This window comes from Chaetodon auriga, chromosome 19 (genome assembly GCF_051107435.1).
Source record: "Chaetodon auriga isolate fChaAug3 chromosome 19, fChaAug3.hap1, whole genome shotgun sequence".
NCBI lineage: Eukaryota > Metazoa > Chordata > Actinopteri > Chaetodontiformes > Chaetodontidae > Chaetodon > Chaetodon auriga.
In genome coordinates, this window is record NC_135092.1 from 6,098,456 (window position 1) to 6,112,795 (window position 14,340).

At 40.3% G+C, this 14,340-nt stretch overlaps 1 protein-coding gene across 1 annotated transcript in view; it reads left to right on the plus strand.

The window, feature by feature from the left end:
• The window catches only part of whrna (whirlin a), a 123,153-nt gene that overhangs the window by 51,785 nt on the left and 57,028 nt on the right, over positions 1-14,340 (plus strand). Inside the window, exons 2-3 of the mRNA XM_076758070.1 lie at positions 3,939-4,157; positions 10,015-10,140. Of these exons, the coding sequence (XP_076614185.1) occupies positions 3,939-4,157; positions 10,015-10,140 (345 nt within the window). The remainder of the gene's footprint in view (positions 1-3,938; positions 4,158-10,014; positions 10,141-14,340) is intronic.

Below are 14,340 nucleotides of genomic sequence, written 5' to 3' on the forward strand. Positions count from 1 at the left end.
TTACGATAACTAATTTGTTAAGGCAATTTTGTACATTTGCTGATTTAATCTTGTTTTACTTTGATTACAGATGGTAAAAAATATATAATAAATGAGCTAGTTACTGTGTTTGCATGGCTTTTAAGTACAGCAGCTGATCTTTATACACCACCTTCCTGTAACTGATTTGATGATATCGAAAACCAAAAGTCAACGCTGACCCATTTTAACAATCTTATGTCACATTGCGGACATAACAGCAACATACTTATTTTAACCCCTGGTACTTCCTAAACCTGACCAAGTGGTTTTGTTACCTAAACCTAAGCAAACTGTGACTGCCAATCGACCTCTTCAGTTGTTTAGTCATGAGGACATGTTGGTCACAACACATGCACATATTAGCACTTGACTTCATTTAATGATTCCGATCAACTTTTGGAGATGTAGACGTTCTAATTGAAAAGAGTTTGCAGTGCCATTGAGTCCATTCAATACAGACGCTTTACATAATCAGGGTTTACGATTTAAACCTTCATGTCTCACAGTCATTTCTTACTTTGTAATTTTCCGACATTAGGTACCTTTAAACCTCCCACAGTAAATGACCATGCATTTCTAAGTGATGAAATTGCGTGGCCTCTGCAGCTGGGCTCTTTGCCATTAGCTTTTGTGTATAAAATGGATTGCCTGAACTCTCATGAGAGCATATTGTTTTTCTGCAGCATCATCTGAAAGCAGTTTACCTGCCGTTGCCATTTTCCATTATGCTCCTCTATACATTTCATTATTTTCCCAGCACTGTTTGTTCTGGTTGGAAGCAGTGCCGAGCTGCATCAGCCCAGTGTCACAATCAGCACTTCCCTCCAGGGACGACGCATTAGGACCACTGTACCACATCTGCTTAGTCGATTACCACTGTTTCTTATTCACAGGATGGAGCAGGCTGTTAAACCTGCTGCCCTCCCTCCATCACCTGCATTCTCCTCCATCTCTCTTTTTCCTTGTATGTCATGTTGCCCTAAATCCCTGCATTCCCGCTTCTCATTGCATCTAAAAACTGCTCATTTTGCGGTCTTCCTCCTTCTCGTCTAAATGCAGTTACATTTCTCAGACCAGCATGCACCGTGATAAAGCCTTTTAGTAACTATACATCAAAGTCATGCTCTGTAGCAGGTTGGCAAAGTGCTTAAGAGAGAGGCCAATGTGTTTGGATCAAGCAGTCACCTTATTAAAGAAACCTCATAATTTGAGTTAAATAGCTGCTTGGGGTTGTGGATGCTGCAGTGCTTTTCAGGCCTTTTGAGTTCAATCTTAGGTTCTTCGTCATCTTCATCATCTCCTCCAAAACAACCAATCTCAACATAATTATTAGCCGTGTCCCAGCTCTATAATACATGTCCACAGTATGTTCTACATGTACTTCATGTAGTATTTGCAGTTATTATACAAAAAATCAATATACTTCAGTGTTCTGTACTAACAGGAAATCAAATATTGATGAACAACTGCGAGCTTGCAACACCACTGCAAACTGAACAATTAAAATATGTAATACTTTCTGTATTCTGACACCTCCCTTGCACATTCCACATTTTTTCCCAGCGAATTTCTCCCTAGTTTCCTTTTTTTTTGCAACATGTTCAGCCTGCAAACAATGCAATCCAGTGATTGCCTTTGGATTCCCAGGACCCCCTGGTGATGTCTGATGCTCAGTGGGATATGACGTGCTGCTGATGTGCATTGTTCATATCAGGGAGATAGCCTTTGTCATCAACACTGTCAAAATTTTGACACAATAATAAAATCAAGAAGACAGGCAATTTTCCTTTTTGACTCCCTGCTGTTTGTGGTTTGTGTGCCTTTCTGAATGCGAGTATTTCTCTCTCCTGTAGTTGGATCTTCTCTCTCTCTCTGTGTAAAGGCTACTCGCAGTACCTGCTCATGTGTTGCTGAACTTATTTGTTATGCACTTTTATCCACACCTCTGCATTGACACGGCCCATAAAGAGGAGGTGGAACAGGGAGGGAGCAATGACAGCCATTTTGGTCCAGTCAGTGATCTTCAGTGCTGACAAGGTTTTGTTGCCTCAGAATTTAAAGTTATTATCTCTCAGCAGAAATCATGATTGTGAAATTGATTCATCTTGATTGTTTTGCTCAAAGGAGATGGGCCTCTTCTGCAATCCTCAGCTCTTTGACAAGTGGTAATTGGAGTTATTGCTTGCAGCATATGTTAATAGGAATTTCAACAGAGCAGTAGTAGTACGTAGGAGGAAGACCGATGAAGGAAGATTGATGTTTGGGTTAGTGTTATTTGTGGGTAACTGTGATTCCTAAGGGACACAGACCTACTTTGAGGAGTCTTTTCACCCGCCTTACACATAGGATCTGCAGAAACTGTACATATCATGGTGTGGTGTTTAAGATTTTTTTATTTTGTACTATTATTTTTAATTGAATACAAAAAAAAGTAATGCTAAATAACATAAAAATACATTACACAGCAGAAATATAAATGGCTCCATGATGACTCTGCAACAATACACAGAAAGTTCAAATGACTCTCAATAGCAACATAAATTCAAGCAATAGAAAGCTTTAAATGTATTTAACATTAAACAAAATACTAATCCACTGTGTGTACAAAAACTCGCTGTTTTATATAGTATATATCCAGAGTGTCAGCGTCAGAGTAGCAGTGGAGCAGTTACACATTCTGATGAACTAATCTTACAGTTTTGTACAAGTGAAAATAAATGAGTTAGGGCTGCATGTTTACACAAGAGATGCAATACAGATTTAGCTCTAATCTCATGCAGAGGTAAATATAAAGAGATTTGTGATGATTGATGAAAAGCAGTTTTAGGATCTTACTGATATATTACTTTCATAAAAAATGCTCTTTTCTTTCTTTAGCTGGCACACAATGGCTAAACTTTTCAACTTTTATAGTAGCTTAAAACGAGACAACTCACGGTAATAACAAACAAATGAAACGCTGTGAAATGAAAATAAGGGAGAAATGAGAAAATGTATCAATATAAAGAAAAAGAATTTCCCTTGGCTAACTTTCATTAAGGAAGAGCAGCTCTTGTTCTGTCGCTGGTGCAGGAAGGTTCCACAAAAGACTCAAGGAAACAACCTTAAATAATGAGTCCTTTTATTATATAAGTGATGCCCACGGACCCTTGTTGCTGCCAGAGTTTTGAATCTGTTGCATTGTTCAAGATGTTTAAATAAATCACTAAAAAAAAATGAAAAACACCTTACAGATTTATACTGTATGATCAATATGATCACTGTTTTGGACTAATATCAGTTTTACAATTGGCAGCGTTAGTGGCGATATTTAGTCTGGAATGAAAGAAGAGGTCCTGTTTGTGTTTGTGGTACACAGGGATTGTTTGATCATTAAGAGCTTCAACCCTGTTCGGTCTGATTTCTGCAGACCGCCGGCCACATGGGAATACATTGATCTGCAGAGGGATTGCACGTACAGCTCGCTATCAGAAAGCAATGAGGCACAGCCAACAGCAATTTTCAGTAGAAATGTGTTTGTTGTGTGTGTGTGTGTGTGTGTGTGTGTGTGTGTGTGTGTGTGTGTGTGTGTGTGTGTGATCATTTGAACTTTTTGGGGTGGTGGAGAAGCATGGCCAAAATTGCTTGCTTCTCTGTAATCTTTGATTTACTCCCACATTTAGTGGTGTGTCCCACTTTAATATTCACTGCCACAACCTCACACTGTTTGTACCCACACGTCTTTGTGTGAATGTATGCGATGGTCTGACAAAAGCAAATTACACTGATTGAAGTGTGGATTTGTGGCTAGTCTTTGCTCTGAACTTGACCCATGCATACAGATGTTTGCCTTGTGTTTATAATGTAACTCTCCTGTCCCCCTCTCTCCTCTCCTCTCCTCTCCTCTCCTCTCCTCTCCTCTCCTCTCCTCTCCTCAGGTGCTGAAGGGCAGTAAAAAGCTTTGTCTCTCTGTGCGTTCAGTCGGGCGGATTCCAGGTGGCTATGTCACCAACCATGTTTATACCTGGGTTGATCCTCAGGGTCGGAGTGTGTCCCCTCCTCCTGACCTTCCGGAGCATCGGAGCGCCACCCTGAGGAGAACTGACAGCCAGCGACGCAGCAACATGCAGCTACTGCAGGAGGGAGATGAGAAGAAGGTGAGGCTGCTCTGTATGGGAAACAAAACACTGGAGCGCTGGACTAATGGAGAGGTGTTTCCATTGTCTATTTTGTTTTGCACAAATCTCAGTTGTAAGTTCAAAGGAATAATTCTGTCAGGGAGAAAAGTAAAATATTCAACATTTGCATAAGTGCTAAGAATGATTACATTAATTCATAGCATTTGTTGTCACTTACATCCCTTATGCACTTTCAACACTTCTTTTTGCAAAAAAAAAAGTGCTACCATAATATTATTTGCATGGATAATTTCTCTAATTTCTTTAAAACTCTGACAGTTAATGCTAAAAATGTAAAATCAAATATTCATGAAGAATGTAAAAAGGCAAGCTAAATTAAGCTGAGCTAAACTAAGCAACAAAATGGAAAAGTGTTTGATCCATAAATCATAAATACTCTAACAAATATGCTAAAAAAACATCCAACTTTCTCTAAAGTTACCAACAAAAATGTTGCCTCTAACAGGCGTCATGCTGTGAACCGCCCTTAAGACTGAAACAAGGGTTCCTGGATTTACATTCAGTCTAGTCAAGCACAGTTTTTGAAGGCACAGACATTGCACAGCTTTTGCCGTCCTTTCCGTGGCCATGAATAAGTCATCTTGAACATGAACTTGAGCCGTTCAAACACCTGATTGGACAAACACAACAAGCACTGGCAACAATTAGGTCATGCAGTTGCAGAATCATTCAGTGGTCACCAGATCATCGTCTGGGTCCAGTGTTTGACTCAGATTTGGCAAAAGATGATGACCAATGTGAAAGAAATTCAAAAAAACGTAAACAACAACCATAATTGGACCTTTAGTCCTGCAATGCTCCACCCTGTCACCACCTCATGACCTGCAGGGAAGGAGCTGTCAGAGCTGTTTAAAAGATTTATTACACTAGAACTTTCAATTTTTCAGCAGCTAAGAGCCACACATTAATCTTAACTGCTTTAGCTCCATTAATACAGGCTGTAGTTAGTGCTGTGTAGATAAAGCTTACAAAATATTAATCCAGTAGATAGTTTGGCTGTTTTAGCTTCTTTGCTGTTTGAAAATTGAATTCATATCCGTTTCTGATATTAAGGTGCTTTCAATGATTAGATTAGATTAGATTAGATTCAACTTTATTGTCATTGTCAGAGTGCAACACAGAGACAACGAAATGCAGTGTCTATGGAATTAAAACAGGTCTTATCTGATTTGTATTAGCATTTAATGGGTAGAGCGTCGGGAACTACATGAAATTTTCAGGTGGTCGCTATTGACTCAGAAAATCTGTCATCTCAACATTTTCAATCTTCTTTCTTTTGGATTTGGATTTCCATTTAGCTCCGTGGTCTAGGGACCAATTAAAAAGATGTGCTCTGCATTGAACAAACTAGAACACAGTGTCTCTGATACGTAGCACCGGAAGGTCAAGCTGCTGCTGCTATTACTTTAACTATCCTGTAGTGTGGAACTAGGTGTGTGGAACTGCTATCACAGTGGCCTAACTGCTCCCCCCTGTGGAGAACCTGCAGTCCGCTAAACACGAGCTGCTTTGTGAGTTTTCCCGTTTGTCAGTGAATTCCAAAGAAGTTGGGACGCTGCATAAAAACATAAATAAAACAGAATGTGATAATTTGGTAATCCTTTTTGACATATATTCAATTGGAAAGAGTACTAAGACGATACAGTTAACTTGTGGTGGCTGTGGCTCAGTAGGTAGAGCGGACATCTGCCAATTAGGAAGTCGGTGCTTCAGTCCCTTGCCTCAGCAGTCCACATGCCAAAGTATCCTTGGGCAAGATACTGGACCCCAAAACTGCCCCCGATGTTATGCCATGGGTCTGTGAATTCATATGTACGTTGCTTTGGATATAAGCGTCTGCAAATGACTAATTGTAATTGTAATGTTTTATCTGATCAACTTCATTAATTTTTGTAAATATATGCTTATTCTGAATTTGATGCCAACAGCACGTTTCAAGCAAGTTGGGACAGGAGCAACAAAAGACTGGGAAATGTCAAGTAGTAACAGTTTGACAATAAATGAATGCCTTTGGTGTTTTGATTACTAGAAACCGTGTCCAAAGCTACTGCAGTCTCTGTGTTTCTACTGTTGGTCTTGGATATTATGACATTAGGAAGGGCTTGTGACTCAATTAAGTTGCTCTTTCACGCAGTGCTAATTTCACTCACAATATGTGCAATATCATTCATGAATCCCTGCTGTCATTAAATGCACTTGTCTATGCCAAACAACGGCTCTATGAGCACCATCTCATATTCCATTGCCTACAAAACAGAGACACGAGACCACCGGGACTCCTTTTAGAAAGAAAGAGGATTGAAGTGATTCCATGATAAGAGCTGATGAGGAGAACTGCTATGTGCTACCAATAAAAGAAGGATGAGTCTGGTAATTAAAATTGTTCTCCATGTCCTGCATAAATGTCACAGAACATGAATGCCTCCATATTCCCACTGAGCAGAGGTGGCTGGCTTACCTTCAATAAGCAGACAGTTGTTATTAAAGAGGAAGTGGTGCAGCACCATATGCACTGAATGAAAGTAAGATTTCTGTGCCAGATGCCAAACTTCCACCAGCAGGGGAAATAAGACAGATGAAAGTCACATTGTTTAATAGAGATATTTGCATATGTGTCATCTTGCAGTCGCCAGGGTGCAACTGATTCCCCTTTTCAATCTTGGCAGACGGCTACATTAGGATTAAACCAAGTAATCATGGGCCTCATTGTAATGAAGTAAAATGTACAATTTAAAGTTTGGCACAGCTAAGCCACTGCTGAACCTCTCCCAGTGGACTTTAATGTGGTTTCTTTGCTTTCCAAATGTACATATTTTGAAAATGCTGAGTTGAGTTCATCCAATTAGTCATAAGTGAAAGACAGAGGAAGCAGAAAGTTTTTAATGGAGAAGTATTGTTCAGTGCTACACTGCAATGATAGTATGTGTTTCTGTGCCGTTGAGAGAGGGACAAATCTCAAGCTTAAGATGCTTCAAGTATTAAAATCATGATAGAACCTGTGATTCATTTCAAAAGAAAAGTGGTTCAGATCAATCTTAAGTAAACACATGGAAATCTTCAGCGTATAATGCTGGCTTTGACTTTTTGAGATTATTCAATTAAGTGAGCTAAAAGCTAAAAGGCCAATGTAAATAGTCGCAGAGTTAAGAGACATGATTGATGAAATGATGGGAAAGAGCAGATTGTACCTGCCCAAATCATCACTGGTGGGACAGAATAGCATAGTTTTATATAAGCCTTTCATCTGCAGAACAGACCACAAGTGTAAACAAAGCAAATTATGTTTTATATTTTAGGTTCTTCAGAGTAGCTACTGTTTGCTTTGATAACTGCTGTGCCCACTGTTGAAATTCTCTCAACCAGCTTCATGAGGTCATCACCTGGAATGCTTTTCAGTTAACGGCCAAGCCTTGTCATATTTCATTAGTGAAATTTCTTTGCTTCTTAATGAGTTTGAGACCAGTTGTGTTGTACCAAGGCAGTGTTGGTATGCCGTGAATAGCCCTGTTTGACTACTGTAGTAATGCATATTATGGCAAGAACAGCTCAACCTAGTGAAGAGAAGTGACAGTCCATTACTTTAAGACATCAAGGTCAGTCAGTCCGCAAATTTTAAGAGTTGAATGAATCTTCAAGTGCAGTTGCAAAATCATCAAACGTTCTCATGAAACCCAGAAAAAGAAGACCAGGAGTCAGTTAACAGCACCTCAGATTTGAGCCCACATAAATGCTTCAGAGAGTTCACATGTCAACATCAACTGTTTGGAGGAGACTGTGAGAATCAGGCCTTCATGGTTGAACTGCTGTAAAGAAACCACTGCTGAGGGAGAGCAGCAAGGAGAGGAGAATTGCTTGGGAGATGCAAAGAAGGTGAATGGATGTGTGGTTCCCAACATGAAGCATGGAGGAGGAGGTGTGGTGGTGTCGAGGTGCTTTGCTAGTGACACTGTTGGCAATTTATTCAAAATTCAGAGCTAACCCAGCATGGCTGCCACAGCAGCAACATGGCTCATCTGGTTTGTGCTGCGTGGGACAATCATTGTTTTTCAACAGGACAAAAACACACCTCCAGGCTTTGTAAGGGCTATTTGACCAAGATGGAGAGTGCTGGAGTGCTGCATCAGGTGACCTGGCTTCTACAATTATTTACACTAAACCCACCTGAGATGGTTTAGGATGATTTGGACTGCAGAGTGAAGGAGACAAAAGCCAACTATATATGGGAACTCCTTCAAGGCTGTTGGAAAATCATTCCAGGTGACGACCTCATGAAGCTGGTGGACAGAATGCCACTCGTGCACAAAGCTGTCAAAGCAAAAGGTGGCTACTTTGAACAATCTAAAACATATTTTGCTTTGCTACACTTTAAACTGTCTTCAGTATTAATCTACATTGTGGAAAATGCTAAAAACACAGAAAAGACATTGACTGAGAGGGTGTTACATAGAAGTTTATATATATACACACACACACGCACACATACATAGTGAAGTTATAGCTATATATTTTATATGCAAATTGTAATCAAGTCAAAATATAAAAGCAAGGTGAAAAAGATGAGTTTTGAGTGGTAAAGTGTTTAGCAGGGTACTCTTGTATAGATGCATAGCTGCATGTAGACTGTGTAGCTGAGAAGGATTCTGTGTTGATGCCTCTTAATCCAGGTCTTTACAAGTGCAGCTCCTCTAGTCAGACACACTCTCAGATGAGACGCATCAGGTCCACTTCACTTTGAGCTGGTGCACTAACACTGCCAAGCCACTGCCAAACAAATTGTAGATTTTTGAAAATTGTGTAAAAACAGGTCTCTCACCATCTTCAGAAGCACAGCCTTCGAATGTTCGAGAGGTCAAACATTTTGGATATAAATGACAGAGGTGCCCTGCTGGATGGATTCCATCACAACTTTTTTCAAACCAGTAAAATGAAGCAGTGTTTATTGTGGTCCTCCAGCTTTCTTGCTTTATTCACCGTAACACCTTGAGAAATTGATTCCATTTAGACTTAAGGTATTCAGTTGCAGTGATGGGTTCAGCAATAACACAAATGGTTCTATAAATAAGAGATTTAAGTTTTCACGTGCTAAAACTGAAGTTGACTTTTTGATTTATTCAGACAAGCCACATACTGTAAGAGGCAGCATGAAACTGTTTCTTGCATTAAAACAAGTATATTTTGATTGTGTAGCTGTATCCACATCATTTATTATAATACCTAAAAACAGCACAAGATGATGTTGAATATATATTTTTGCTAATGTAGAAACTGGAATCATTTTGGCAAATTCATGTATATCCTGTAGATATCCTCAGCTCCCTGCAGCAGCGTGTTTAGTTGGATGCTATAGCCAGGGTATTTTGTAGTCGTCCAATATTTCCGGTTGATGGATTATTTGAATTCAAACAGTGTCAGACATTGTCTGCTCTGCTTATCAGGGGGAGTGACAGTGATGAGCCTTGTAAACAAACTGATTGACCAATTTAAACAGTCAGTCCTCCAATCAGAACAGATTCAGCCTCCTCATTAATAGCCCTGTGTCACCACATCTAAGTCGCTCCTGAAGCTCTTTATTTTCTGCCAGCAAATCCCGGCTCAGAGCGGGGCTGTCATTTCCTCCATGCATTGTGTTTCACATATCCGTTTCAGTTTGAACAGCCGACAGCATGGGCAAAATCTGGCAGCCTGTCAAGTAACACAATGGAGAATGTAAAATGTCATTTAAAATGTTGGTATTTAAGAAATGGCTGTTTCACTCAATCTCTAGATATTTAACCCCTGCTTCTGCCGTCTTTATATATCTGTCCGTCTTCAATAGGTCAACTTGGTGTTGGATGATGGCCGGTCTCTGGGTCTGATGATCCGGGGGGGAGCTGAATATGCTCTGGGTATTTACATCACTGGAGTGGACCAGGGATCAGCAGCAGAGTGTGGAGGACTCAAGGTACCAGACTGTCTTTCACTCACTGTCTCACTTTGGTCAAACATATGAAATATGACCTATTTTAGATAAGAATTTAGTTATTTGCATGCTTTGCTCTTTGTTGCTGTTGTTGCTGGCTGTGCACAGTAGCTCTCAGGTGACATCTTCAGAGGTCTTGTTTTGCCAGACCAAAAGTCCAAACCTGAAGATATTCAGTAAGAGACTATGAAAATCAGCAGATATTCACATTTGGAACCAGAACAGAAGCTGTAGCCAGTAAATTTTCTAGTTTTCGCTTCAAAAATGCTTCAAAGATAAAACAATAAATAGTAAATAAAAAGTAAATAGTAATAAAAAGCCAATTAATTTTCCATCCATCAACTAACCTATTAATCAACTGAAATAAATTATTAGCCCGTGATTAACAATGACTGTAATGTTGATCTAATTCTGGACTCGTAGTCGAGCCCAGACATATGGTTTGCACTAGTTTAAGTGCATATTTGTTTATTGATGTTGAGATGGAGGCCTGGAGAGCTGAGCCATAATGGCAGTGGAGCAGAGCAAGCAGAGAGAGCTCAGTAGTTGGCTGCAGGGCAGATTGGCAAACGCTGGGCCAAGCAGGTAGACTGAGACCACAGAGAGTCAATAAACCTGAGGCACAGAATTAAAACAGGTTCAGGCAAACACGAGGAAATTACTTATCAAGGCTTAAACCTGCCCATATTGTTAGAACGTCGGCAAACTGAGCGATCTGGCTGAGACTGAAGTGTAGAGACTGAGGAGCTTGATGAGTGTGTGGGTTGCAGGTGTGCAGGTTGATTGGCAGCAGGTGGGAAAATAAAGTTCCACACCCAGACAAACAAACACCGAGAGAGAACAAACAGCAAGAAACACAAAGGAGGGAGGGAGGGGTGCAGCCGCGCCGTGACAATAAGAAAGGGACTTTGGCTTATGCACCTTAATTGTTTTCAGAAAATGTAATCCTTTATAGTCACTGTAATCTTTTATTTTTATTTTACAAAAGTATTGATTCCTAAAAGGGAAGACATTCCTTTCGCCTGCTGTTCTTGCAAGGATTTGGTTGGTGGCACTTGGTGGGGATTTGATGTAATATATGAATATATGGGGATGGGGGGGGTTAACCATAAAAACAGAAAATCAATCCGTGGCAGTTAATGTTGCTATCGTTACGGCCGCCACAATGTATCGGAGGCCTGTCTATGATAAGACCTCTCGTCTTGGTTGGATCACATTTGCTCTTTACATCCGTTTGCTCTGTCTATAATGCTGGAGTCTCTGACCAGTGGTGAAATTTTCATTCACATTTCTTCCAATGATTGTCACAGTGACACAACACCATGGGAAGACTTATTCCAGTACGCCACTTTCTTTACTTTCTTTCTAACTACTTTAGGCTATTCTCTATCAAACTGCTTTTCCTCTTTTTCTTCATCGTGTAGGCTGTCAAAATAACTACTTTAAGGTGTTTGAACAAATAAGAAAGTAACATATGGTGTTTGTTGGATACATTTTGCTGTGACTCCCCTAAACTGGGCATCAAGTCCTGGAAAGCAAGCAAATGTGCATTTAAGCAACTCAGGCTGGTGGAGTTGAAATGTTTTTACCATTTTAAGATCTCTGAATAATGGTAGTATTCCCAGTGAGAGGAGTCAGTTGGCAGTGAAGATATGAATGATGATATGACATGATGCTGGAGTCAGACTTGGGGGTTGCATCATCCATGAACACAGTATTTGATGTGTAGTTGGCTGTTTCAAAATGCAGGACTGATGTACCATAGCAGATATAAAGTGTGTACACAGTGATCTTTTCGTTTTCAGGTAGAGTATTCATGCTTCGAGTGCACAGCTTTGGTTGGTTTGCTTACAGATGTGTGTTTGTCACGGTGGCATGGCAACAGAAGGAGAGTGAAGATGGACATCTCCTCCCCAGAGCCCTTCATCTCATGCCTCTTAGTGATCAGCCTGTCAACCAGCCAATTACACAGACACCTATTAGAGGGCCCACACAGGCGCACACAGTCAGCATAGCATCTTGATGTGAAGTGTTAGCAACTAGAAAGGCTTCTTATTAAAAGAGTGGAAAGAAAAAAGAAGGGAGGCAGAAAGGGCTTTAATATCCTGTGATATGACATGTGCTTTTCTGGCTTTTTTTTATGTTCCTGCTTTTCCCCCTCAAGTTCTTTTCTTTATTTCATATGTATGAACTACTTAACGCTGCTTCTGGTGCTGTGCTGTGCTGTGATGTGCATTTTGAAGAATGTGTTTTGGAAACTGTCGAGCCTGAGGTTTCAGAGCTCAGATTGCTTCTTTCTTTTTTTTTTTTTTGCACCAATTCTCCCCACCTCCCATCTCTGTTTTGGTGCCTGGCAGCTTAGTACTTGGAGTGGAATTTTGTCATTTTGGAAAAAGTGGAATGAATACAAGACTGTTGAGTTTCTACTGCAAGCAAGCGTACGCATACTTGAGTCCAGGGCTCAGTGTTAGAGACAAAGATCTAAATAAAGCACATTTTTCTGCCTGTTGCGATGTGTTTCACCTTTTGTTGATCTACACTGATGCTCCAATAGACACCTGGCTTTACCTGCAGGCCCAAATGCGAGGCGCCGTCTCGACTGAGCGAGGGGAAGGTTGAGAAAGAGTAAGGGGAGACCACAAAACCACAGACAACCTCCCACATTCAGCCACAAACACAGCTTGTATTGTGTGTGCATACGCTGACTCAGGTAGCAGGACATAGATGAGACATGCAGTTACTTAATCTCGGGTCAGGCTATTTAAAATTCTGAGCTGAGCCGGCCATTAAAATGAGCCAGGAACATACCTGTGGAATATATCATATCTCCAAGGAGATAATTATTCTATATAACACTCCCTGTTGACATCAGCAGCACAGCCACTGGTGTTTCTGGCATTGTTAGTGCCAAAGGCAAGGTCATTAAAGTGCTGTAAAACGTCCTTCAAAATATTTAGACAATACCCTGCAATTATTATTCAGTGGATATGACTGTAGCTGCTGTAAGTCCAATGAGATTGGCTGTTATTGTTTTACATGGCAATGCAAAGGCAAAGATATAGTCTGTAATCCACAATAATGGATTTTAACTTTTCACAGCAGATCTTCTGCTGCTTGGACGCCATGTTTGTTTTGGACACATGACATGAACAGTAGCTATGTAAATTACAAAAAACGACTCAACATAATAACTTGTGAACTGCAAGGAGAAGTATTTGTGAAGACATCGGGCCACTCAGCCAACAGCAGTTCAACAGTTCACTTCTCTCTCTGGTCTGTATCTAGACAGAATGCTGAGTTGATGCTCTGTGGGTAACACTGGATTGTTTAGATTAAAAAACAGAATAGCCTTACTGCATTTGTTGTCCTTTTATTTCAGATCCTTCCTGTAAATTGTAAGTCATTTGGCATGTTAAGGTGGACAAACTGAGTCAAGTGCGGTGAAGTTTCAGCTGCCAGTTTTCCTTGTTATTCACACAGTTAATGTGGAATCTGGAGAGCAGAGACTGCTGTTTCCCCTGCTGTATTATACAATCAAAACTCCATTTTTAGAAAATGTGTAAAACATTAAAGTGATGTTAATGTTGATTTATTCATGCCTCGCTGTCAGTGTTTCTATATTTGCTCTGGCAAATGGCAACACTGTTAACATTTGGATGACGAGTCTCCTGCTGTCTCCAGAGACCAGGGTTCAGCTCTCAGCAGGGAGGAAGGCTGCACTGCTCTCATATTGGACACATCCTCCCCTAAAAGGACTTCAGATGGCGTGCACCGGGGTGACCTATAGTGTTTGATCATCCTAAACTGTACAACTTGTGCACAGAAGGATGGCTGTGTGGTCATGCCTGTTAAAAGCTGTCTAACAACTTAATGCTGCAGCGCCAGAGAGCGGTTGAGCCTGCAGTCTTTTCGGAGTCTTGTCCTCGGGGGAGAACAGTACTTTGCTTTTCTAAAGGAAAGTCCAGCTCATCCTAATTAGACCTTTTTTGAGACAGTAAGTTTAGAATCAGTAAAAGAATCGATCGACAGAATACTAATTGCCAACAGTACTGACAATCAATTAATGATTCAAAACATTTATCAAATAAAAATTCTAAACATTCACTGTTTTTTTTAAGTATTATTATTATTTTGGGTTTTGGTAACTTCAAACTATCACCTAGGGCTTCTGAAAAATTTAAA